The sequence below is a fragment of the Mobula birostris genome, chromosome 26 (assembly GCF_030028105.1).
Source record: "Mobula birostris isolate sMobBir1 chromosome 26, sMobBir1.hap1, whole genome shotgun sequence".
Taxonomy (NCBI): domain Eukaryota; kingdom Metazoa; phylum Chordata; class Chondrichthyes; order Myliobatiformes; family Myliobatidae; genus Mobula; species Mobula birostris.
Genome location: NC_092395.1, coordinates 10,671,117 through 10,696,463, shown reverse-complemented (window position 1 = coordinate 10,696,463; position 25,347 = coordinate 10,671,117). Strand labels below are relative to the sequence as shown.

The 25,347-nt window shown below is 39.2% G+C and overlaps 1 protein-coding gene across 5 annotated transcripts in view; it reads left to right on the top strand.

Annotated features, from left to right (window-relative positions):
• The window catches only part of sbno2b (strawberry notch homolog 2b), a 171,947-nt gene that overhangs the window by 49,250 nt on the left and 97,350 nt on the right, over window positions 1–25,347 (top strand). For all 5 annotated transcript variants that reach the window (XM_072244367.1, XM_072244370.1, XM_072244366.1 and 2 more), the window contains 2 exons: window positions 3,899–3,990; window positions 24,369–24,498. In XM_072244367.1, coding sequence (XP_072100468.1) covers window positions 3,899–3,990; window positions 24,369–24,498 — 222 coding nt within the window. The remainder of the gene's footprint in view (window positions 1–3,898; window positions 3,991–24,368; window positions 24,499–25,347) is intronic.

Below are 25,347 nucleotides of genomic sequence, written 5' to 3'. Positions count from 1 at the left end.
TCACGGTTTTATGTTGAATCTGTTTGACTGATTTGACCTTCTAAACCATACCCATTCAGGAGTCAACAACACTTTGTTCAGCCATAATGTTTTCCTCTCTGCTTGATCATCTTAATCCATGAAACTCTTGCAAGTATTGTAATTCCCTGATCAAAAAAAATCCAGCGTTTCTGTTAGGCCTTAACTGTTCTTGTACAAAATCCTGCTTCCAGTGTCTAACTCAGAAGCTGTTCACCTGTAACCTCCATGCAAGCTGGCTCACATTAGACAGTGAAAACCAACCTGCTTTCCAGTTTCTCATTTGGCATTAGAGGCTGAATTGCATTCTGCTCAGCAAAACCTTGTCTGTCGAGCTACACGGGCAAGGGAGTTTGTTGATCCCATTGATAAATCCCATGCCATAGTGATCTCATTAGAATGTAGGGGTGGTCACAGAATTGGTCCTACCTTGTGCTATTGTCAGCTTAAAGGTTTGAGTTGAGGAGCAATCAAAGTGTGCTTCAGCTCTGCTGGTTTGTTCATGTGTTTTCTGCACTTGCTGAAAATTCGAAGTTTTTATTTAGTTCCATTGTTATAATTTCAGAAATGAACACTACTCCCTGCAAGTCTCAGACTGAGCAGAGACTCCATTTGTCCGTAGGAGCAGAATAGGGCCATTCAGCCTATCGAGTCTGCGCTACCATTTCATCATTCCTGACTTATTTGCCCTCTCAATCCCATTTTCCTACCTTCACCCATAACCTTTGATGCCCTTACTAATTAAATACCTATCAACCTCTGCTTTAAATATACCCAATTACTTGGCCTCCACAGCCATCTAAGGCAATGAATTCCACAGAATTTCCATCCTCTGGCTGAAGAAGTTCCTCCTCAGCTCAGTTCTAAAGGGACGTTCTTCTATTCTAAGGCTCTGCCCTCTAGTCCTAGACAAAGAGTTCTCAACCTGGGGTCCATGGACCCCCTCTGCTAATGATAGAGTTTATGGCATTAAAAATAGGTTGAGAGCCCTTGTCCTATTCTCTTCCATTATTGGAAACATTCTCAGCACTTCTACTTAATTTAGGCTTTTCAATATTTGGTTGGTTCCAATGAAATTGCGCCCCCCCCCCCCCCCCCACTATTCTTCTAAATTCCGTGAGTACAGGCCTAGAATCAGCAAATGCTCCTTGTATGCTAAGTCTTTCATTCTGGAGATCATTTTTTCAACCCTCCTCTGGATCTTCTCCAATGCCAGCACATCCTTTCTTGGGCATGGGGCCTGAAACTGCTCATAATACTTCAAATATGATCTGATTGATGCCTTGTAAAGCCTCGGCTTTATAATCCTCAGCCGCCTCACTCACCCAAAGTCCTCCCACCTTCGAAGTCCAGGTGCATCTCCCATTCCCTGCTGAGTCTGGTTTGCTGCAAGCAGAGACTGTTCAGCAAAGCACAAGTCTTGAGATACTTCACTCCCATCTGCAGAGGAAAAGATGACCAGCTTTGGAAATTCCTTAGACTTGACCAGTGATCACTCTGGTTGCTGAGTCAGACATTCCAAGACAATGGACTCCAATTGTCTCCCTGTCCAGTTGTCTAGAATTTTCAATTCAATATCACTCCAACACCATCACCATCCCTGTCCCTCTAAATTCCCTGCGGTTTCCAATTCTGATTTTCATTATTTCAATGCTATTAATTTCTCTAGAGCTGCAAAGGGCTTTAAATACCTGAATTGTACTATAACTCGCTCTGCCTCATCATTTTTTCCCTTAAAAATGCTTTTTAAAATCCATGTTGTCCATTATTTGTTCTGATATGTTTGTGGCTCAATGTCATATTTAATACCACTCCTATGAATCACTTCAACACTAAATATTATTTTTAAAGGCAATAAAATTGTCTGTTGTCATCAACAGAACATTCAGAAAATAACTGTTTCATTCAGGAAGTAACTGGACTCATTGTTCTGGAATTATTGAAAGGCTCTTTGTGTACTCAGTTTAAGGAAGAGTTGCAACTTTGTACTGCTATTGAAGCTGAAAAATGTAGTAAAATTGGAAATACTCAGAGATTAGATAAAATTATGGTGAGAGAAGCAGTCGTTTGTTCTATGTTGATGATACTTCGCTGTGCTGATGAATAGTTATCAAACTGAAGCATTAGCTCAATAATTCTCCACAAATGTTGCCTGAGCTGTCGAATGTATGCAAAGTTCAGTTTTTTTAATCTGTCACTGCCTTTCTCAAAGCCAAATGTTGTCAGTTGTTTGCATATGGAAGCACGGGTGGCACTGACATTGAGAATATCGTTGTGCGGGTTTCCATTCGACTGCTTACTGGAATAAGCTGCTACCATTCAGATAAACTTTGTTAAATGTAGAAATAAAATATTCAAACCAAAACCACAGTTTGGATACAGTGGCTTCCGTTACTTGGGGTAGTCGTTTTTGTCAGACAACTCTTGAAGAACAAAAACTAATTGAGAGAAAAAAGCTGGGATTCTCTTCATTTATTTGGGACACTATGCTGCTTAACTGGGCAGGAAACAGTTGCCGAACAGTTTCTAACTAGTGTCAGTTGCATGCACATGTGTGGCTTTTAGACACTACACCATGCGTAGAGCAAGCAGTTTTTAAATAGTATCAATTGTGTATGCTTGTGTTATGTTATCGATTTGGGCCAACGGACACTGAATTTAAAAAAAAAATTTTTGATAATTTTGTTTTTCTTTATTTTGAGTTTTAAAACTTCGGACCCTTGCTGAGATGCCATGAGAAGATTTGGCGCTAGCCAAAAAAATTACCCTACTGGACACTGGATAAATTCCTCCATTAATAACTTTTATAAACTAATACAGTTTTATGGTACTGCAGTAGTGGTGGCAGTGTTCTAATTTGTTCCATATTTTTAAATACATAATTTGTTACTCAGTTAAACAGTAGTTCATCATTTTTATATACTTTTTCAGCTGTTTCCATGAAATTTTGGATAATTGGTCCCAAATGTACTGGTTCTGATGTGCCCTAATTAAGCAAAAGCTACTGCATTATAAATATGTTTGTAAAATATTTTTTTAAATCAACTAACTCGACCAGGTCTTTTGAGCCACCAATCAACCAATCATGTGGCAGCAACTCAATACGTAAAAGCAGGCAGACACAGTCAAGAGGTTCAGTTAATATTTAAACCAAACATCAGAATGGGGAAGCAATGTGATCTAATGACTTTTATCATGGAATGATTGTTGGTGCCAGATGGAGTGGTTTGAGTACCTCGGAAACTGCTGATTTTCACACACAACAGCCTCTAGATTTTTACAGAGAATGGTGCAAAAAAACTAAAGAAACATCCAGTAAACAGCAGTTCAGTGGACAAAAATGTCTTGCTATTGAGAGAGGTCAGGGGAGAATGGCCAAAATGCTTCAAGCTGGCAGGAAGGCAACAATAACTCAAATAACTACAAATTACAACAGTGGTGTGCAGAAAAGCATCTCTGAAGGCATGACAAGTTGAAGCTTGAAGTTGATGGGTAACAGCAGCAGAAGATTTCACTGGGTTCCATTACTTTACTTATTGTAGTCACTGAGTGTATATTTGACAGTGAGATGGATTTCAGCAGGATCAGCCCTAAAAGTAAACAGCTTGAAAATGGTGGTTTGGGATAGCAGGTCTATGACTTTAACCTGTTATTGCGGTAACAAATTAGTTGACAAATTAGTTCCAAAAATCAAGGTAAAACACAGCAGCTGTCACTAAGTTACATCTGAGTCAATGATTTGGTAGACAGAATAAATGCAGTTGTGGATCCTATTGTATTAGCTCGGCTATTAGGGTTCATTGCCTTAAGTAAGACCTGTGGTAAATATGGTTTATCTTGGCATTCTGCTAATTATTTTCTTTCTTGTGTTTTCTTTCAGAATCAACTACTGCATTCTAACTTCGATCTATGGAACCATTTTGTATACCCCTCTTCAGCATTTCCTTCTGCACCATCTCTACATGATACCCGGTAATTATATGTTGTTAATAATATATTCTCTTGAGCATTACATTTGTTCTTGTGCTTAAATTATTTCTTAAGCTTAACCTTGAAACTCTCTACAAAGTAAGCAGACATCCCACCCTGCAAAAACTCATTTCAAGGAGGTAGCACCCCTGCCCCTCCCGCAACCCCATATTCTTCTCCAAACCCCCCCCCCCCCCATCGACCTCCAAGGGTGTATGTAATACTTTGTTTAGTGATTTTGTCTAAACCAAGTTTGGTATACGCAGAAAATGTGACATTAAAGTATGTACTTATATTATCATGTTTATTCTATTACAACTTTAAGCAAGTCTACAGGGAGGTTGGCCTCATCACGTAGGACATCAGTAGAGTAGCTCCTTAGCAGCTAGCCAGCTAGTTTAAATAACGTTGGCTATGTTAATGAACGAATGGCACCTGCTAAACTCACCTCAACATGTCTTTTACATTTTAACCCACCATGGGCAATAGAAAAGTCACTGTTGCAAACAGTGCAGCGAGCAACACTATCATTATTTTTGAGGTCGACTGTAAAGCCCGCCCACAGAGAAAACTGATAGGTCTACTTAGCACGAAGAGAGACCAATCAGGATGCTCGCTCTCGCTGTCCCTCTCAAAAAAATCGATTTCTGGGATATTGTACATAATTTCCAGGCGTTGGGGAGCTGCTATCAATATGCAGGAGACTCCCGGAACTTCCGGGAGAGTTGGGATGTCTGAGTAAGTAATATTAACCACATGAAGAGCATTTCACTGATTTTCTAGGTAGATCATAAAATGTCAGGTTTAAAGCACATTTTTGTAGAAATTTGAGCTATATAGAAAGCCCTTGTCCAGTTTATGATAGCTTTGGAAACATGAATTTGCAGTCTTTCATTCTCTTTGGAATTCAACTATGTTAAATTTTAATCTTTTTGCATCTACCTGTGTCTATGAGATAAATTTCGTAAGGCACCATATTATTAACAATTTGCAATGAGTGTTGGTGTCCAGTGAATGAGTAATTCAGTCTTTCAAACTAAAGGGGAAAACATGAAATCAGGTTGGTTTGACATCAAAATGTTTCACTGCTTTTATAAATTCTGAGACAAAAATATGATTAAGTTGGAAATAGACTGGCATTCAAGGCCTTAAAATATCTCAAAACATTTAAGAGAAATTACTGTTAACGCAAAGCACAAGCGTTGCCTAAAAGAACTTAGTCACAGGGAGCCTATTTGCTAATTGCACTCTTAATAGTACAGCTAAGTTTGTCATTTATTTGTAATTTAATCTTTTTGTATGCTTTGTTCTTTAATTAGTACTGTATTTTTGCATTTTTTGTTGTTACTAACAAGTTAGTATGCTGCTAATGAATGAAGCTTTGCAGATTTGTATTTCTCTAACATTCTGAACAATCTGCAAAATCAAAATGAATAAAAATAATTAGTTAAGAATAATTATTTTGACATTGTGTTTAACCTGATGAGATCAACCATTGTTCTTCTTCATAGAACTAGGAAGATTGAAAAAGATTGATCTTATGGTCCTCAGTTTCAGGATAAGCCAAGAGTTAAAAGGCCTTCTTTTACATTTTCTGATTCAACATGTTCCAGTTGATTAAAGTCTCACTGTGCATTATTAGCTTTACAGATTTTAATTTCAAGGGATGGAGTGTACTGTGTAGAGGAGTAGACGTTATGTTACCAGAAACATTACAAATCATTCCCATCATTGACATAGAATTCTTGAATAAGAGTTAATATTGTGACACCACTATGGAACAAAATTCATTTGTACTGTTTTGTTGAGTGGAGACCCAGTGTTTTCTCTGTTTACTTAGCAGACTCAATGTGAAAGATCTAGAGATTGTCTCAATGAAACCAAGTTTCTGTTTTGTTTCTGCTGCTAATGGCCTTATCCTTTTTACAAAAAGCTATGCACATATCCATTCAGTAAAAGGAAAATCTCATATGAGCCATACCATGCAGTTACTTAGCAGTGACTTCAAATAGCCAAACAGTTGCATAATTTATATGTGGCTCATTCCTGCTACTCCAATTTCCAGCCCCACCTGGCTTTGTGCTTTCAATCAAGAGGCATTTTAGCTGGATTGCCCAGAATAGTATTTCTGTTTTCAATGCAGACCCAGTAAAGTACTTCTGTTTTAACACAGAAAGGTTATCAAAGCTCATTTAAATTACCTGGCCCACAAATTTTGTGGATTCTATTTTCCTGAACACAGGCTAGATCTGGCAAAATGTATCACCTTTTTCCTCTAGTGACCACCTTAAATTTGCCACTTCAATGTTACTAACCAAAGAGTACAACTAATTTTAACTGATACTATGAACGTTTCTGCTAAAGCTAGGCTAAAATCACTATTCCTCTCATCTTTCTTGTTTGTATTCAGTTGTTATTTAGGGCTGCCCTATTTGCTTAGGAATTAGTAGTAACTACATTTTAAAATATTGTGCAGAATGGTTTGCGACGTACTGAGAATGAGTCAAAAGTCCTTTTTAATATTAGGTTCTATTTATTTTTAAGTGTAAACATGAAGTGTTCCATCCAGTAGGTTGGCTAGGAGATGCCAAGGCTTGCCTCAGGATCGGAATCCTGTTTCAATTCATTAGTGTTGGGGTATTTGAAATTCCTGCTAGTACAGAGTTTTGTATCATAGCTGTTGGAGTTAAAAATTGGGCAATTTCAATAAAAAGTACTATTCTTAATTCCATCTTTAATTTAAATTCCATCTTAAATTGGATTGTCACTTCTATAAAGGAGTTATGTTACTTTTTAAATGGCTTTTAATTTCTGCTGTGATGCATTTTTATTGTAAATATGACATGTTAAAGCTTGCAAGTTATCTGCATAATACTGATAACAAATTTTTGGAATTTGAAACAAAAATAAAAGACATTAGGTTAAATCCTATACTACAAAACCGTCCATTGCCACAGTGTTAACATAATAATGTGAATGTTATCATTTTATTTAAATTTTCATATCCCTGTTAATGCTAAAGATGGGTTGATTATTAATAGGTGTGGCTGATTAAAATGGTGGTTTAAAAAAAAGTCCAAAAAAGACATATTCAGAATTAAGAGATAATTATCAGAAGTTTTTGGTCAAGAAAATTTTTTAAAAATGCAGGGACTTTGGGTCATGTTTGTTGATTTTTTTTCAGGTCTCTGAAATAGAATAGTGTTACATTTGTACACAGACTTTTACGGCTGTAATACAGGTCCACAATCCCTCATCCAAAATCCTTGGGGACAGTTGCATTTTGGAATTCAGAATTTTTCAGATTTAAACCTCCCCCCCCCCCCCCCCCCCACCGAGACCAAAAAACACGTATGCTCAAGTCCCTTATTTAACTTGTCTCAGTGCGGTGGACTTTAGGACCCAGCAGTGCACCAAACCTACGCACATCCTCCTGTATACTTTAAATCATCTCTAGATTACTTATAATGAATTTTCCCTCTAATTTTTAGTAGTCAGTGTGCACAAAATTCTTAGGTTGTGCATTTTTTTTTCCTGTGACAGAAGTATGTGCACACTGAATGCACACATGGGACAGTTTATGTAGGTTTACAAAATACTTGACATAAAACTGCAGAGAATAACAACAAAATAACATACATATTTAAGTCACACACACGAAAAATACTGGTGAGCACAGCAGGCCAGGCAACATCTATAGGAAGAGGTACTGTCGGCGTTTCGGGCCGATACCCTTCGTCAGGACTAACTGAAAGAAGAGATAGTAAGAGATTTGAGAAGGGGAGGGGGGGATCCAAAATGATAGGAGAAGACAGGAGGGGGAGGGGATGAAGCTAAGAGCTGGAAAGTTGATTGGCAAAAGAGATACGAGGCTGGAGAAGGGAGAGGATCATGGGACGGGAGGCCTAGGAAGAAAGAAAGGGGGGGAGCGCAGAGGATGGGCAAGGAGTTATAGTGAGAGGGACAGAGGGAGAAAAAAGGGGGAAAGGAAAAAATCATAATAATAATAAATGAGTTTTTGATTCTCATTAACATATCCGAATGACATTCACCTAAACGGTTTCTTAGCTTGTTTTTGAGTTGATTCATTAGGCTAAAACCTCACTCACAGGCCACACTAGACGCAAGAAAGGTTCCCCCAGTGTCCATCAACTGTGCAAGGTCGCAAAACTGTTCATTTTGAAGTATAAATGCCACCATTTGAGAAAAGTTTGAAATCAGTTTGGATTTAATTTTTTCTTGTATGGAAAATTTGAAGTCATGAAACTGTCTATTACAATATTTTCAGCTAGAAAATCATGATATTTTAAACATAAGGCATTAACTTGTTCATCGCCAAATGTAAAGTCACAATTTGCAATTGTGGAGAAATCAAAAGCTGACCATTCTTGTACCTCAACTTTGATCTCCTTTGAGTTTTTTTATCGTTTTCGCTCTCGCTCATCTGCACTCAACCGTAACATGTGTAGCACTCCTGTAATGGGTAATGACGGGTTCTGTTGCCTGAGCTTTTGTATACTGTCCAAATGCGATTTACTTGCCAAATGACGCTTCAAAAAGTTAAGTTTCCAAATATCATCCCACTTCTTTCCACTAGCAAATTCTCCAGCAACTTTCGCATCATGACAATACAAACAGATAACTCCAGTTTCTGAATCATACATAAATATTTCTTGTAGCTGAAAGTTCATGACCTCATGAGCTTTCGGTGTAACATTTTTTACTATTTTGTTAAGTCATTCAACTTTAAACAAATTTGCACTTCTTTTGCGGTTCACACCCTTCACTTCTTTTGAATTCGACATAGTGAATCAATATTTTTTCCAATAAAAACTTTGTAAGCTATCTACAGGATTTGAAACAGATCTTTGTAAACTTTACAATATGAACACTGTCTGCCAAACATGGCTGCCGCCGTGATGCAGCTGTACAAGCCAGGCACAGGATAGGTGAGGGATGTAAGTTAGTGACGTGCATTGTGGTATTTGAAAAACCGACTAACTTGTTAACAAAAACAGCTAAAAGATTATTTTCAATAAGTATAATTATTAACTACTACATTATTTTAGGTAACTAACTTTTTGTGCGCACATTAATTTCCTTCGTGCGCTGGCTGAAAAACGTGTGTGCACGCGCACAGCTTAGAGGGAAATATGCTTATAATATCTAATACAATGTAAATGCTATGTAAATAATTGTTATACTGTATTGTTTAGGGAATAATGACAAGAAATTTTATTTCCAACAAAAACATTCAATAAAACATAAAAATGTACAGCTTCAAACGAACCGAATCAAACACATGGTAAATGACTTATTGGAATAAATGTAGAACGTCATTGCCACTGTCACTATAAAACTTCAGTAACTTGTCTTTCTGTTTATTTAAATCATATACAGTGGTAGTTCCGACACTATTTTCTTCAGTAAGACGCCACACAGACACACCACGATCAAGCTTCTACAATAACTCCACTTTCTGCGTTATTGATAGAGAAGATTCCTTCTCTTTTTCTCATTGTATCTGCAGCTCTTTTTGACATTTTCACGCTGAAATTAAACACAAAGTCAACAGTAAACACAAAATATCAGCGAACAGAAAATGCACGTGTAACCAGTACGAGCGCTGAGCCACAACTGACGTCTGGCGGCCTCTGCTAGTGCTGCCACGTCACACCTGAGTGATGTCTGCCGTTGGCGAGAAAAACTTCGGTTTTCGGAGCTTTTTGGATTTCAGAATTTCGGATAAAGGAATGTGCACCTGTATTGAATATAGATAAACAAACAAGTCTTTTTGCACTTGAATAGCTGGTTCTGATAGTACCCTTAACATCAATATTGCGTTTCTTGTACCTTTGTCTTTCACAAAACCACATTGTTCTTCACCTATTTCAACTTGTATCTTACTTTTAGCTCTTGTCATCAAAATTCTCAGAAGTATCTTGGTGATATGACTCATTAAACTTACGGTCCTATGTAATTCACATTCTATTGCTCCAGGTTTCTTAGGAAGGGTGATAAATACTGATTTCTTCATCTCTTCTGGTATTATTCCGGTCTCATAAATGTCATTGATTAAATCAGTAAGTTTTTCAATTCCATAATCTTCAAGGGCGATAATTTGTTCTATTACTATTTCATCAGGACCTGCTGCCTATCCTTTCTTCATCTTATTTATTGAATTTTAAAATACTTGGACCTTCAATGTTTTTCTTAATTTCTGGTTTTTTGCCTCGGTTGTCTTCAAACAATTCCTGAATATACTCAGTCCATCTGTTCATAATCTCACCTTTTTCCATGATAATGGTATCGTCCTTTGTTTTCAAACATCCACCAGAAGAACAGAGGAGCTTTTTACCAGCGATATTCTTGATTTGTTGATGTAACCTTTTTGGATCAGTAATAGGGATTCTTTCTATTTGCTGGTTTAACCATTCTTCTTTGGCTTTTTGACATAAGCTTTTAACTTTTTTATCTAAGGACTTATATTCTATAGGATTTGCTTTCTTCCATCTCCTTTCTTCCATTAGATTTTTGATTTCATTTGTCATCCATTTATTCTTTGTGCTTTTTTCTTTTTTAGGAATCACTGACTTTGCTGATTCTACCAAGGCATCCTTTAGAGAGTTAAATTTAATTTCTACATGATTGCTATCATCTTCAACAGACTTTGACTTTGAAATTTTTATTTCAAACCTTTTTATTTCTAGACTTTGAGATCTACTCCTTACTTCAGTTGTACATTTTTGTCTTAAGTTTTCTTTAATTAATTGCAAGTAGTCAAGGGATTGTTCAGGTTTTTGTTTCTTTAGTTTTTTAAGTTTTACTTTTACATGACATACTACTGGGTTATGGTTACTATTACAGTCTGCACCTGGATATGGAATAAAACCAGAAGAGATGAAAAAAATCAGTATTTATCACTCTTCCTAAGAAACCCAGAGCAATAGAATGTGAATTACATAGGACCGTAAGTTTAATGAGTCATATCACCAAGATAATTCTAAGAATTTTGATGACAAGAGTAAGGTACAAGTTGAAATAGGTAAAGAACAATGTGGTTTTGTGAAAGACAAAAGTACAAGGAAACAGTACAAGGAACTCAATATTGATGTTAAGGATATAATCAGAACGAGCTATTCAAGTGCAAAAAGATTTGTTTGCTTTATCGACTACACAAAAGCATTTGATAAAGTGAAGCACAATAAGTTATTTGAAATATTACAGAAAACTCGATCTAGATTGGAAAGACCTCCGCCTAATCAGAAATCTGTACTGGGAACTAACTGTTGTTGTAAGAATAGATGGAGAAGTGAGTCAGTTTTCGAAAATCAAGAGAGGCATTAGTCAAGGGTGTGTTTTCTCCCCTGATTTGTTTAATGTGTACAGTGAAACAATATTACAAAAAATAAGAGACATCTTGGGAATCAAAGTTGGCGGTGAAAACATCAATAATTTCAGATATGCGGATGACACTGTGTTAATTGCAAGTACGGAGGAAGAACTACAAAACTTAATTGATATAATTGTTGAAGAAAGTGCAAAAATGGGTCTATCTATCAATCACAAAAAGACAGAATGTATGGTGATATCCAAAAAGAAGGAGAATCCTATCTGCAGGCTGAGAATAAACGGGGAAGACATAAAACAAGTACAGAACTTTTGCTACTTAGGAAGCTGGGTGACATCAGATGGCAGGTGCGACTTGGACATCAAAAGAAGAATAGGGATAGCAAAAGACACCTTTACAGAATGAAGAGTATACTGACCAATACTAAACTAGGCATGACAACCTGCCTCAGAGTACTGAAATGTTACGTTTATCCAGTTATGTTATATGGCTCAGAATGTTGGACAGTATCTAGTAACATGAGGAAACGAATTGTAGCCACAGAAATATGGTTTTTGAGGAGGATGCAAAGAATATCCTGAGCGACATGAATATCTAACAAGGATATCATGAACAGAGCAAACACAAAAAGAGAAATAATGTATGAGATCATGAAAAGGCAACATAACTTCATTGGACATGTGATAAGGAAAGAGGAGTTAGAATGCATGGTAGTTATGGGAAAGATTGAAGGGAAGAAAGCAAGAGGAAGACAAAGACAAATGATGGAGACAGCAGCCAGAGAATTGGAAATGAATACTAATGAATTGATCCACTTGATCCGAAACAGGAGTGTGTGGGCCATGGCAGTCAAAGCTCAAACTGGGCATGGCACCTGATGATGATGATGATGATTGAATATCGTCTGAGTTACAAAATGGGGAAGTGGGATTATCCCAGACCAAGTGTTCCCATCTTTTTTTATGCCATGGGCCCCTACTATTAACTGAGGGGTCCGTGGACACCAGGTTGGGAACAGCGTCCTAGGGGCAGGATGTAAATATCTCTCTGTATTTTAAACTCAAAATACTCTGCAGATGCTGGGGTCAAGGCAACACTCACAACACGCTGGAGAAACTCAGTAGGTCAGGCAGCATCCATGGAAACGATCAGTCAACTTTTCGGGCCGGAACCCTTCGTCAGGACTGAAGAGGGAAGAGGCAGAGGCAATATATAGAAGGTGGGGGGAAGGTGGGAACCTCCCTAATGGTTCTGCCTCCTTCTACTACCCATTGTGCTTTCCCCAATTCCTCCTTCACCTTTCCTGCCTATCACCTCCCTGCTTCTCCTCCCCCACCCCTTTATCTTTCCCCTTACTGGTTTTTCACCTGGAACCTACCAGCCTTCTCCTTCCCACCCTCCCCCCACCTTTATCAGGCCTCTGCCCCTTCCCTCTTCAGTCCTGACGAAGGATTCCAGCCTGAAATGTTGACTGATCGTTTCCACGGATGCTGCCCGACCTGCTGAGTTCCTCCAGTGTGTTGTGAGTGTCTCTCTGTATTTGCTCCTTTGTAGTTATTGGTTACATTGAAAGCGATATAAGGTGAAAGAAGTCATCCTAGTTTTTAGGCCTCAGAAATGTGTCCTGGATATCACAACAAATGCAAAATGCTGGAGGAACTCAGCAGGCCAAGCAGCATCTATGGAAAAAAGCACAGCTGACGTTTCGGGCCGAAACCCTTTGGCAGGACCCAACATGTCGACTGTGCTTTTTTCCATTAATGCTCCTCCTCCCCTTCTTACTCCATCCCTAATTTTTAATTTTTTTTCTCTCTTTTCCTCTCACAATAACTCCTTGCCTGTTCTCCATCTTCCTCTGGTGCTCCCCTCCCCATTTCTTTCTTCCAAGGCCTTCCGTCCTATGATACTCCCCCTTCTCCAGCCTTGTATCCCTTTTGCCAATCAACTTCCCAGATCTTAGCTTCATCCCTCCCCCTCCTGTCTTCTCCTTTCATTTCGGGTCTCCCCTTCCCCCTCCCACTTTCAAATCTCTTACTATCTCTTTTTTCCGTTAGTCCTGACGAAGGGGCTCGACCCGAAACGTCGACTGTACTTCTTCCTATAGAATCTGTAGAAGTTGTTTTTGGCTGGTAACTTTTAAATGACACCAAAAGGAAAATAAATTGATAATTATTTTTAGAGAGTCAGCAAAAACATTGATGGACTAAATAGGTAATTTTGGATTCTAAAATTTTATAATACTAACAAACACATTTGACCTGAAATTTTAACTCTTTTCTTTTCTATAGAAACTGCCTGACCTGCTGAGTGTTTTCAGCATTTTCTATTTCCTTTCTAGTGTAAACAGTTTTTAATTTTCATTTATGATTCTGCTATTCAATTGGCAATGAGTTTTTGCGATCAGTGCATGGATTGTTAATCCTGTCATTTATCCCTGTTGATGATTATGGTAAAGAAATGTAATCTTGCATTTTTAATAATGTCAATATTAGCACAGTCAATCTGTGGTAATTTACAGGTGATTTACAAAAGTGAGTGCAATAACGACAGTGGAACATTGGAATTCATATTATTTTGTTTTAATAGATGTTAGAACAAGTAGTGCTGCTGGCTCAGCTTTAGTGACCCATGTTCAATCTTGACCTCTGATACTGTCTGTATGGAGTCTGCATGTTCTCTTTAACTGTATGGGTTTACCCCCAAGTGCTCCAGCTTGCTACCACATCCCAAAAACATGTTGCCTTTTAGATTAATTGGGTACTGTGTATTGATAGTCATAGAAGTCTATGGTAGGAGAATCGAAGTGAAGTGGATGACGATGTGAAGAAGATTAGGTTACAGAGAAGTATGTGGAAAAACAGCTTTGGGGCTGTTCTGATAAATCAACATTGCTCAATGAGCCAAATGCCTCCTTCTGTGTTGTAAGAAAATCTGAAATAAAAAAAATATGGAGATTAAAACAGAAAAAAAATTAATTAATATGTGATCCTATTTTAAACAAAGTAGAAATACATTGTTTTTGGAAATTAATAGCAACTGTTGGACATTTCTAAGTCAAGTAGGCCTAATCAATAACTCTGTGTGATTGTTCAAGATAGTTTGCAGGTATCATTGATATGTTTTGGAAAGAAAGCTCTCCTGTACCTCATGATAAGTTACTCTTGTTTTTGGGAGAAAGTTCCAGGCTTTATTCAGTGAGAGCAGTAATGACTTGGTTGAATATTTTTCATTCAGCCAGAACTGTATGATCTTATATTCCTCAGTTTCTACCCATGAAATTACTCACTTGTTTGTGTTTTCTATCATTTCCATTTTTCCAGTTATTTCTCTCCCTTGGTTTTCAATTTCTAGCATCATCAATTTTCAAGTTTAAGTTTATTGTCATCTGACTCTACATATATACAACCAAATGAGACAATGTTGTTCAGGACCAGGTTGCACCCACAAATATATATCACGCACCAACACATAAAACAAAATTTTACCACAAGTAAGTTAATAAAATATAATTCAAAGTGCATGTAGTGCACAGCACAGGTAAACAGTACATTGAACAGCGCTCTGTCCTAGTAACAAGACCTCAAGGGTGGCAGAGTATTCAGTATTCTCACAGCTTGAGGGAAGAAGCTGTAACCCAGTCTGGCAGTCCTAGTTCTGTTGCTCTTGTACTGCCTTCCTGATGATATTTGGTCATAGAGATTGTGGGATGGGTGGTAGGGATCCTCAACAATGCTTTAGGACCTTGGTATACAACGCTGTCAGTAAATGTCACAAAGAAGGAGGAATGAGACCCTGGTGATCCAGGTGTTCCTTGGTTGAGAGGAAGGGCAAATACAGGGGTAATTTGTTTTCCAGCTATCTGATTATAGAGGTCAAGGAATTCTTTGACAGCGCTGTCACTGTTCCAGGAACATTGATAAAGCTCAAAGGAATTTCTTAGCCTGAGCTGCTTCATCAAAGAGATTGATTTGAGTTTTGTGTCTGTATGTTAACTTCAATTCACTTATGTGTATGGTCACCTTGGTTTCTTTTGATATCAACTTTTTCCAATTTCAGTTGAGCATAAGGCCCACCACAGCAGATTAATTTAATTAATTAACTTGCGAATGTTTAAAAAATGAATAATAAGCACAAGATTCTGCAGATGTTGGAAATTGAGAATAACACACAAAATGCTAGAGGAACTTAGCAGGTCGGGCAGCATCTGTGGAAAGGAATAGAGTTAATATTTTGGACCGAGATCCTTCAACAGTACTGGAAAGGAAGGGGAAAGAAGCCAGAATAAGAATGTGGGAGTAGAGGAAGGGAGTTACAAGATCAGTTAGGATTACTGATCAGAGGGATCAGTACCCTTGATTTATGAAGTTGCTTCTTTGAAATAGATGGGATTTTATGACATTTGATACTCTGCACTGAAGGAAACTTTCATGGTCTTTCGTATGAATCTAATGTTCCTTTTTTTAATATTATAATGTAAATTTGGGCAGCAGAATGGAGATACTTCAAAGGTGGCGTAAGGCGCTCCTTCCCTTTGCTAACACACACAAAATGCTGATGGAACTTAGTAGGCAATACCTATGGAAAAAAGTACAGTCAATAGTTAGGGCCAAAGCCCTTTGGCGGGACCCTCCGCTAGCCTGCAGGCCACCCTTGGGCAAGGTATAGCATCTGCCTCAGCTCTCGATCAGGGTCACGTGAAGCCATGGAAGCAGGTGGTGAATGGTCATATGAGTAGCTAGTGCTTATCACAAATCCTGATTATGTGACCGCTGATGCTAGGTAGACAATCTCTGAAGAGTATTGATAATGGTTGGAGGCACCCGTCTTGTACAAATACTGCCCAGAAGAAGGCATCAGCAATGCACTTCTGTAGAAAAATTTGTCAAGAATAATCGTGATCACAGACCATGATCGTCCACGTCATATGATGAATGCAAATTACCTAGCAACCCACAATGTTCAGAGGTATTTCAGGGTAAGAAATAAATGCCAACTTAGTCAGTGCTGCCCACATGATCTTGAATGAAAGAAAAAACAAGTTTACTTCTATTCCAACGAGACAAACTGGCTTATTAGTTCTGTTAGGCAGGACCATTGTGGTCCATAAGACCATAAGACAAAGGAGCAGAAGTAGGCCATTTGGCCCATCGAGTCTGCTCCGCCATTTTATCATGAGCTGATCCATTTTCTCCTATTTAGTCCCACTCCCCTGCCTTCTCACTATAACCTTTGATGCCCTGGCTACTCAGATACCTATCAATCTCTGCCTTAAATACACCCAATGACTTGGCCTCCACTGCTGCCCATGGCAACAAATTCCATAGATTCACCACCCTCTGACTAAAAAAGGTCAGGGAGAAATTTTGCTGTCAAATTTGCCTATTATGAAATTGCCTTTATAGTCCTAGAGTCTATAAACTTATCAGAGTATAATGTCAGGCAACATGGAAAAGGTGAAGATTGTTAAAAAAAAATTCTATACTACCAGATATTTATTTATTTATTGACAAACAGCACAGAGTAGGCCTTTTGGCCCTTCAAGCCGCACCACCCAGCAATCCCCAATTTAATCCTAGCCTAATTACTTGGCAATTTACAATGACCAATTAATCTACCAACTGGTATGTGTTTAGGCCGTGGGATGAAACTGGAGCACCCAGAGGAAACCCACTCGGCCACGAAGAATGTACAAATTCGTTACAGGCAGCAGTGGGAATTGAACCCAGCTGGCTGATACTGTAAAGCGTTGTGCTAACTACTGCGCTACTGTGCACCCCAATCATTTGATTTACATATACAAAATTCTGGAGGAAATCAGCATGTCAGGCAGCATCTATGGAAGGAAATATGTATGGATTTTTTTGCCTCTGGTTCCATATTTTGACAGTCTTATTCTCAGTTTCCATGAGAAAAAAAATCGAATCTAATGCCATTAAACTGGAAAGAGTGCAAAGGAGATTTACAAGAATGGTGCGTGGACTCAAGAACCTGGGTTATAGAGAGGGCTTGTAATGTAGGAGACTGAAGGATACCTTAAAGACATGTATAGATATGAAGGGCCCAGAGAAGATGAATGTACATGGGAAAGGGAACGAAATACTAGTAGGTATAAGTTTAAAGTAAGAGAGGAAAGATTTGAGGGGCAACAACTTCATACAGATGGCAGTGCATATATGTATTGAACAAGTGGATGAGGCAGGCAAAATAACATTTGAGTCATTTAGATAAGTACTTGAATAGGAAAGGCTTAGAAGGGTATGGGCCAGACAGGAGCAAGTGAGACTTGTTCATTGGCCACAAAGGTTAAGCAAGACCGAGTTGGGCCCAGGGGTCTGGTTCTGTGCTGTATTGCTCTTGCTTTAATTTTACTCTTATTTTAACTCAGTGTTTGCCTTGCAAGTAAAGTACCATGCAGGCTTGTGAGCCATCTCGGGCAATGCATTTCTTTAGTAGGAGGATAGATACGACAGTATTCCCAACAGTTGTCATTTTGGCTTGTAGCCTTTCCTCTCCTTCAATCTCAGAAGTTTTATATAGGGGCATGAATTCAGTAATTGCATGTCCGTTTCTGAGAAGCACTCTTACTCATGATTGATTTTTACATTGTCATGATATTTTGTAGCAGTACAATATGACTAGTTTGGCATTGTGAAGTGATTTTTTTCCCATAGAGAAATAAAAATGAAATACCCTCATCTTCTGTAAGTGAGACAGTAGAAACAAACACATTTTGCAATGGTTATTGATTTAAATAGATGTTTTGCTTAAAATTACTATCAATATATTATTACTTCGATTGCCTTTGTAGCTGTTTCTAAACCACATACTTATGTAAGTTATTGAGTTTTAAAGCACAGAAGTGGGCCGTTTTGCCCTCCATGTGCATGTCAATATTTTTCCCCATCACCACTTAAACCCATTTACCCACAAGAGAGCCATATCATTTTATACTTTGCTTATCGTGTCTGGTCAAATGCCACATATGGAGTGATTGTATCTGATTCCTCCACCTCCTTTGATAACACTTTTGCAGATGTCAACGATTAAAAAAAGCTTTCCCCTCACATCCTCTTTAAAACCTATCTCTCATTTTAAAACTATGCCTTTTTTTAGAATTAAATATAATTCCAATTTAAAGAGAAGAAACTTCCTCATGGTGTGGGAGCAATATTACTTTACATTTCCTATACAGGCAGGGAAGAATAAAAACGTGACGGTTAGTCATATTACTTATTTCAGATGGTAGTATATTTAAGCTTGTATAGCAATTTTTATTGCAAGTGGAGATCTTTTTATGCAGGGATAGATTCTGCGATGTAATGCATGTCCAACTAGACATAGTAAATTTTGAGAAGACATTTGAAAAAGCCTTTTTTATTGTGTTGGAGCACCTTGTTTTGTTGTTCCTTTCTGCGCCTTGTGGCACATCAGACGGCAGCCTGTTTCTTACGAGGCTGAGTTGCTAGCTTGACTCTCAACCCAGCACGGATGGAAAGCGTGCAAGGAGCCTGCTGGATTTGAACTCGGGTGCTCGCCTTGAAGTCTGGTGAGGATGCCACTACACCAGTGGCAGGCTAGCACCTTGCTAATGCAGTGTCGTTGGTTGAGTTTCATTGATCATCCACCACTTCAGTGTTTCTGAGCAAAAATGACAATGCAACATTCTTCAGCTGAATGCTGTGGGATAAAAGTCATCAGAGTTGGTTTGCACCATGAATTCTATTCCTTTGATGCTGGCTGCACTTCCTTGATTACTGTCTTGTGTTGAACCTGACTCTTAACAGTGGTGGATTATACCTTGTTTTATTTAGAGATATGGATACACTATTGTATCTATTGCTGCAATTCTAAACCTATCTTCCCAATCGGGTTCAGTTATTCTAATAGTTGGGTGGATGGTCTCCCATCCTGTATAAGCTCCAGCTCATCCAACAAACTGATTGTCAAATAATTATCCTGATATCTGTAATATCTGTCTTCACTGAAATGCATTAGCTCTTGCTTCCTCTAAACTTGGGTCTAAATATTTGATTCAATTTTTAAACACTTCCATGGTTTCACAACTCTCTCTGCAGCATCCTGCCTCCTCATTTGTTCGTTATGTGCTGTGTTGTATGACGTGCGTGATCATGGTCTTTCCATGACCATGAATGTTCTTGGCAAATTTTTCTACAGAAGTGGTTTGCCATTGCCTTCTTCTGGGCAGTGTCTTTACAAGACTGGTGACCCCAGTTATTATCGATACTCTTCAGAGATTGTCTGTCTGGCATTAGTAGTCACATAACCTGGACTTGTGATATGCACCAACTGCTCATATGATCATCCACTACCTGATCCCATGGCTTCATGTTACTCTGATTGGAGGGCTGAACAAGTGTTACACCTTGCCCGAGGGTGATCTGTAGGCTAGCAGAGGGAAGGAGTGCCTTACACTTCCTTTGATAGGGATGGATTAGATTAGATTAGATTATGAGGACACGCAGTCCTTGTTTATTGTCATTTAGTGATGCATGCATTAAGAAATGATACAATGTTCCTCCAATATGATATCACAGAAACACAAGACAGACCAAGACTAAAAAACTGACAAAAAACACATATAATTATAACATATAGTTACAACAGTGCAAAGCAATACCGTAATTTGATAAAGAACAGACCATGGACATGGTTAAAAAAAAAGTCTGAAGTCCCGATAGCCCCATCATCTCACGCAGACGGTAGAAGGAAGAAAACTCCCCCTGCCATGAACCTCCAATGCCACAAACTTGCCGATGGACCACCCTGGAAGCACCCGACCACAGCCGACTCTTGAGTCCGTCCGAAAACTTCGAGCCTCCGACCAGCTCTCTGACACCAAACACCGAGCACTGAGCACCATCTCTGCCGAGCACTTCGACCCCGGCCCCGGCCGCGAAGCAACAGGCAAAGCTGAAGATTCGGGGCCTTCCCCTCCGGAGATTCTCAATCGCATAGTAGCAGCGGCAGCGAAGCGGGCATTTCAGAAGTTTCTCCACCCTTGCCCCCTATATTGTCCATTTCCTCTCTGTACAGTCCTTTGGTTTCTTTATCTCTTTCTTTCCAGTTACCAGCTCTACCTTTAATGCAATGATGATGCTCTTGATAAACAACATCTTTCTTCACCTTCCTGTCCATCCTTTACTTTTCTCTCTTGTTAAAGACAACCCTTAACACCCACAATAGCAATTTTTTTTTGTTGCTGTCTTCAATTGTTCTTCCTTTGCTTTAGCATATTACCCTCATGAAATGACCTTTGCACCTTTAGGGATTTATATCTGTAAAATTTTTTAATGTCACTCTGTTCCTTCACCTCGTTGGAAACAAGTCCAAACCTGTGGAAATTTTTTCCAGGAACCTACAGATCTTTGTTAAATGTTGTACAAAATCTTTGTTAAAGCTGTTTACATTTAACAGCTACCTCTCCATGAAGCGTTAACTTTACTTGTATGTGGTACTCAAACTTGAACATCTTACATTCTGTAGAAACTACAGTTCTGCAATGTTGCTGTAATTGTCAATTTTCAGAATGAGACTGCTATGTTAATGCCAGATTGCCACTTTAGTGCCAGTGGATTTTGAGGTGATTTACTGTTTTGGTCTAGTCTCAATCAAGAATTCATTAGACCAGTGATTTTCAAACTGTATTTCAAATGGCCCACTTTTTCAACCGAGTGACCTTATAATAATAGGTTCTCCAATCTACAGGCTAAAGATTAATGTTATTTGTCATAGTCATAGTTATACTTTATTGATCCCGAGGGAAATTGATTTTCGTTACAGTTTCCCCAACCAAGAATAGAGTATAAATATAGCAATATAAAACCATAAATAATTAAATAATGTCTTATCTACATTGAAACATGCGTGGTGCGTGGCTAAGTGGTTAAGGCATCGGACTAGCGATCTGAAGGTCGCGAGTTCGAGCCCCAGCCGAGGCAGCATGTGTGTCCTTGAGCAAGGCACTTAACCACACACTGCTCCAGTCCACCCAGCTGAAAATGGGTACCAGCAAAATGCTGGGGGTTAACCTCGCGACAGACTGGCATCCTATCTGAGGGGAAGTCTCGTATTCTCAGTCGCTTCACACCACAGAAACCGACATAAGCACTGGCCTGATGGGCCTATAAGGCTCGGGACAGACTTTAACTTTAACATGAAACATACCGTGAACTAGGTTGTTTGAGTCAAATCAAGTCAGTGAGGATTGTGTTAGGCAGATTATCAGAGCAGAGGTGAGGGGCTGGAGGGGGGAGAGATGTGGAGGTTAGGGTGAGGGGTAGGGTCTGGGGATGTAGGTGAAGGGCTGGAGAGGAGATAGTTGTGGGCGTTAGGGTTAGATTTATGGGTAGGGTTGGTAGGTGGAGGTAAGGGGCTATTGGAGAGAGGGGTTGGGTTAGGCGATGGAGGTGAGGACCAGGAAGGGACCTGGTGGTGAAATTTTTTGCTTGGTCTGCATTGGGAATGGTTTACCTGGAGCACCATAATGCTGTATATCTAGCAGCAGGATTTTGTGGGTGCCACTTGGATTAGTCTGCATTTGTAGTCAGGGATGTACGAGTGTGTACATGAGTTCAGAGAGGATGGACTTTCCCTGGCTTGTGTAGTTTTCTGTGGTCTATTTAGTATTAGGGTGCATGGGAGAAGGTTTGTTTTCTCAGGCCTAGTTATTAGGCTCAGTTTAGACCATATGGGGTTTAGGTTTGTTTCTTAGGCCTAGTTATTTGGCCACACTTCCGGTGTCAACGTAGCATGCCCAATCCCAAGTATATGTCTTTGGAATATAGGAGAAAACCAGAGCACTTGGAGGAAAGCCATGAGGACTGAGGGGAACGTACAGGCTCCTTACAAACAGCGCCAGGATTGAACCCTGATCGCTGCCATTGTAAGGCAATTAGGCTGACCATTGGGCTACTGTGTCACTCTTTTTACCCACATATGGCTAGCATTTATTTAAAAAAGGCAAAATGGTGACCCATTTTTAACAGCACACACAAAAAATGCTGGTGAACGCAGCAGGCCAAGCAGCATCTGTAGAAAGAAGTACAGTCGATGTTTTGGGCCGGGACCCTTCGTCAGGACCAACTGAAAGAAGAGACAGTACGAGATTTGAAAGTGGGAGGGGGAGGGGGGATCCAAAATGATAGGAGAAGACAGGAGGGGAGGGGTGGATCTAAGAGCTGGAAAGTTGATTGGCAAAAGGGATACCAGGCTGGAGAAGGGAGAGGATCATGGGTCGGGAAGCCTGGGGAGAAAGAAAAGGTGGGGGGGGGGGGCCTGGAGGGTGGAGAGCAGGCAGTAAGGAGTTATAGTGAGAGGGACAGAGGGAGGAAAAAGAGAGAGTGAAAAAAGGGGGGGGGATTAAAAAAATAAAAAATATATAACTAAATAAGGGATGGGGTGGGAAGGGGAGGAGGGGCATTAACAGAAGTTAGAGAAGTCAATATTCATGCCATCAGGTTGGAGGCGACCCAGACAGAATATAAGGTGTTGTCCCTCCAATCTGAGTGTGGCTTCATCTTGACAGTAGAGGAGGCCATGGATAGACATATTAGAATGGGAATGAGATGTGGAATTAAAATATGTGGCCATTGGGAGATCCTGCTTTCTCTGGTGGACAGAGTGTAGGTGTTCAGCGAAATGGTCTCCCAGCCTGTGTCAGCTCACTATAACTCCTTACTGCCTGCTCTCCACCCTCCAGGCTCCTCCCCTCCCCCCTTTTCTTTTTCCCCAGGCTTCCCGTCCCATGATCCTCTCCCTTCTCCAGCCTGGTATCCCCTTTGCCAATCAACTTTCCAGCTCTTAGATCCACCCCTCCCCTCCTGTCTTCTCCTATCATTTTGGATCCCCCCCTCCCCCTCCCACTTTCAAATCTCGTACTGTCTCTTCTTTCATTTAGTCCTGATGAAGGGTCCCGGCCTGAAACGTCGACTGTACCTCTTCCTATAGATGCTGCCTGGCCTGCTGCGTACACCAGCATTTTTTGTGTGTGCTGCTTGAATTTCCAGCATCTGCAGATTTCCTCGTGTCTACCCATTTTTAACAACTCAGCCAAGCATTTCTGCCTCCACTTTGCATTAGATTCTCCCATTAGCTGCTACTAGAAAATCATTGTTTTGTCAGAAGTATTATAGAGTCACTTCAGGTCACTTTCATGTGAATGAAAGTACTTATTTTTCATTAAATCGGTATTAAGATCTTGATTTTGTTTGGGCAGGCCACCAGGCACTTAGATAATTGCACCTTTGCATAATTACCTGTATAAAGATGCTTCCATCCTTTGAAATGAAAGGAAAAAGGCCTGTTCATACCTGCTGATGGGGAATCCATGGTTTAGGTGAAATAAAGGCATATTGGAAGCGTTGCTGTTGAATAGTATCTTCAGAATAGATGCAGTGGAGAAAGAAACTCTGGGAATACAGGGTTCTTGCAGGTAGCAGCTTGGGAGGATGTACCATCAAGTAGTTGGGGGTGTGTGTTAGTGTGTCGGTAGACACCGGTTGAAAAACTATTCCAGATATGGAGAAAGAACACCAGTAAGAGAAAGGAATATACAGAGGTAGGTGATGTGTAGGAAAGAGCCGGGTATAAATAGTCCATAAAGATGGTGAAACTTTCTAGTTCAACAAGGACACACAAAGTTGCCATCAATTTTGTCAATCAATAAAGTGATGCAATAGAGGTCAGGAATAGCATTGAAGGCATAGTTTGGATCTGTGTTATTCTCATAACTGCACCCTACTGCTGGATTCACAGGAGATGAAGTCTGTTTTGTCATTTAACTCTCTTCCCTGCACACTGTCACATACCTTCCCATTTGTTTTCCTGCTCCTTCTCTCCTTTTCCCTATATAAAATTTGGTTTTATTCTAACTTTTCCTGATTTTGATTAAAAATAATAATAATATTTTTTTCTCCAGCATTTGTATTTTAATTTCAGATTTGCAGCATCTGCAGCATTTTATTTTTTGATCAATTATATGGTTTTAAAATATTTTGTTTTGTCATTGCAGGCAGTTAATTAGTTCATCAAATGAAGCATATTCAGATGCCTTTTCCATTAATGGTCAAAACTATGAAGATCCAAGTTTGGAACCGTTAAATATGTGTATGTTCCAATCTAGAAATGGTGAACAAATGCAGGTGTGTAATCTTTTCCACATATATCTGTATTTCTGATAAAAGGACCCAGAGAATGGTGGGCATTTGGAATAATTTAGGCATTTGCACTATCATATTTTTGAATGATTTAAAAATAGCACAAAAGTTAACTGATGAGTAGAAGTTATGTTAACAGCATGGGAACCTGAATGTCTTGAATTAGTCCTTGCTTGAAAAGTTGTGGAATTGAATTCAATAAATAATTTGTTCAATAGAATCTGGAAATTAATCATTGTTTTCAGTTATAAACATTTATCTGTTTATCTAGCATGTTCATTCCCTCCTATTGTGGACACAGTGAGGCTCCGCTCTCATGCTATGTGTCTAACTTAATTGAAGAGTAAAATCTGCATTTGCTGGAGACGTTAAATTTTAAAAAATGCTAAAATGTGCTCAGCAAGTCAGATAGCATCTGTGGAGAGAAAGAGCGTTAAATAGAGTTGACCTTTTAGGTTGATGAACTTTTCCCAGAACTAAGTAAAGTTGAAAGGCATGTTTAAAGTAGTCATAAAGTTGTGTTGATGTAGCCATGAATGACAGCATTTTTTTTCTGTGCTCTACCCCCAAATCACTGTTGCATCAGTATGACCAAACAAGAACAGTTTTGGATGTGAAGTTTTCCTAGTTAATGAGTTGTTGCTTAAAAGAAAATAAATGAAAGACAGAAGAACTTTATGTACTGCAATTCAAGACATTCTAAAGAGCGTTCAATACAATGCAGGAAATATGAAATACAGTCATTGCTACACTGAGAAAATTCTTCCACTTCCTGAGGAGATTGAGGCATGAAAAGCTCCCCAAGCTCATTCTAACAATTTTTTACAGGAGCAT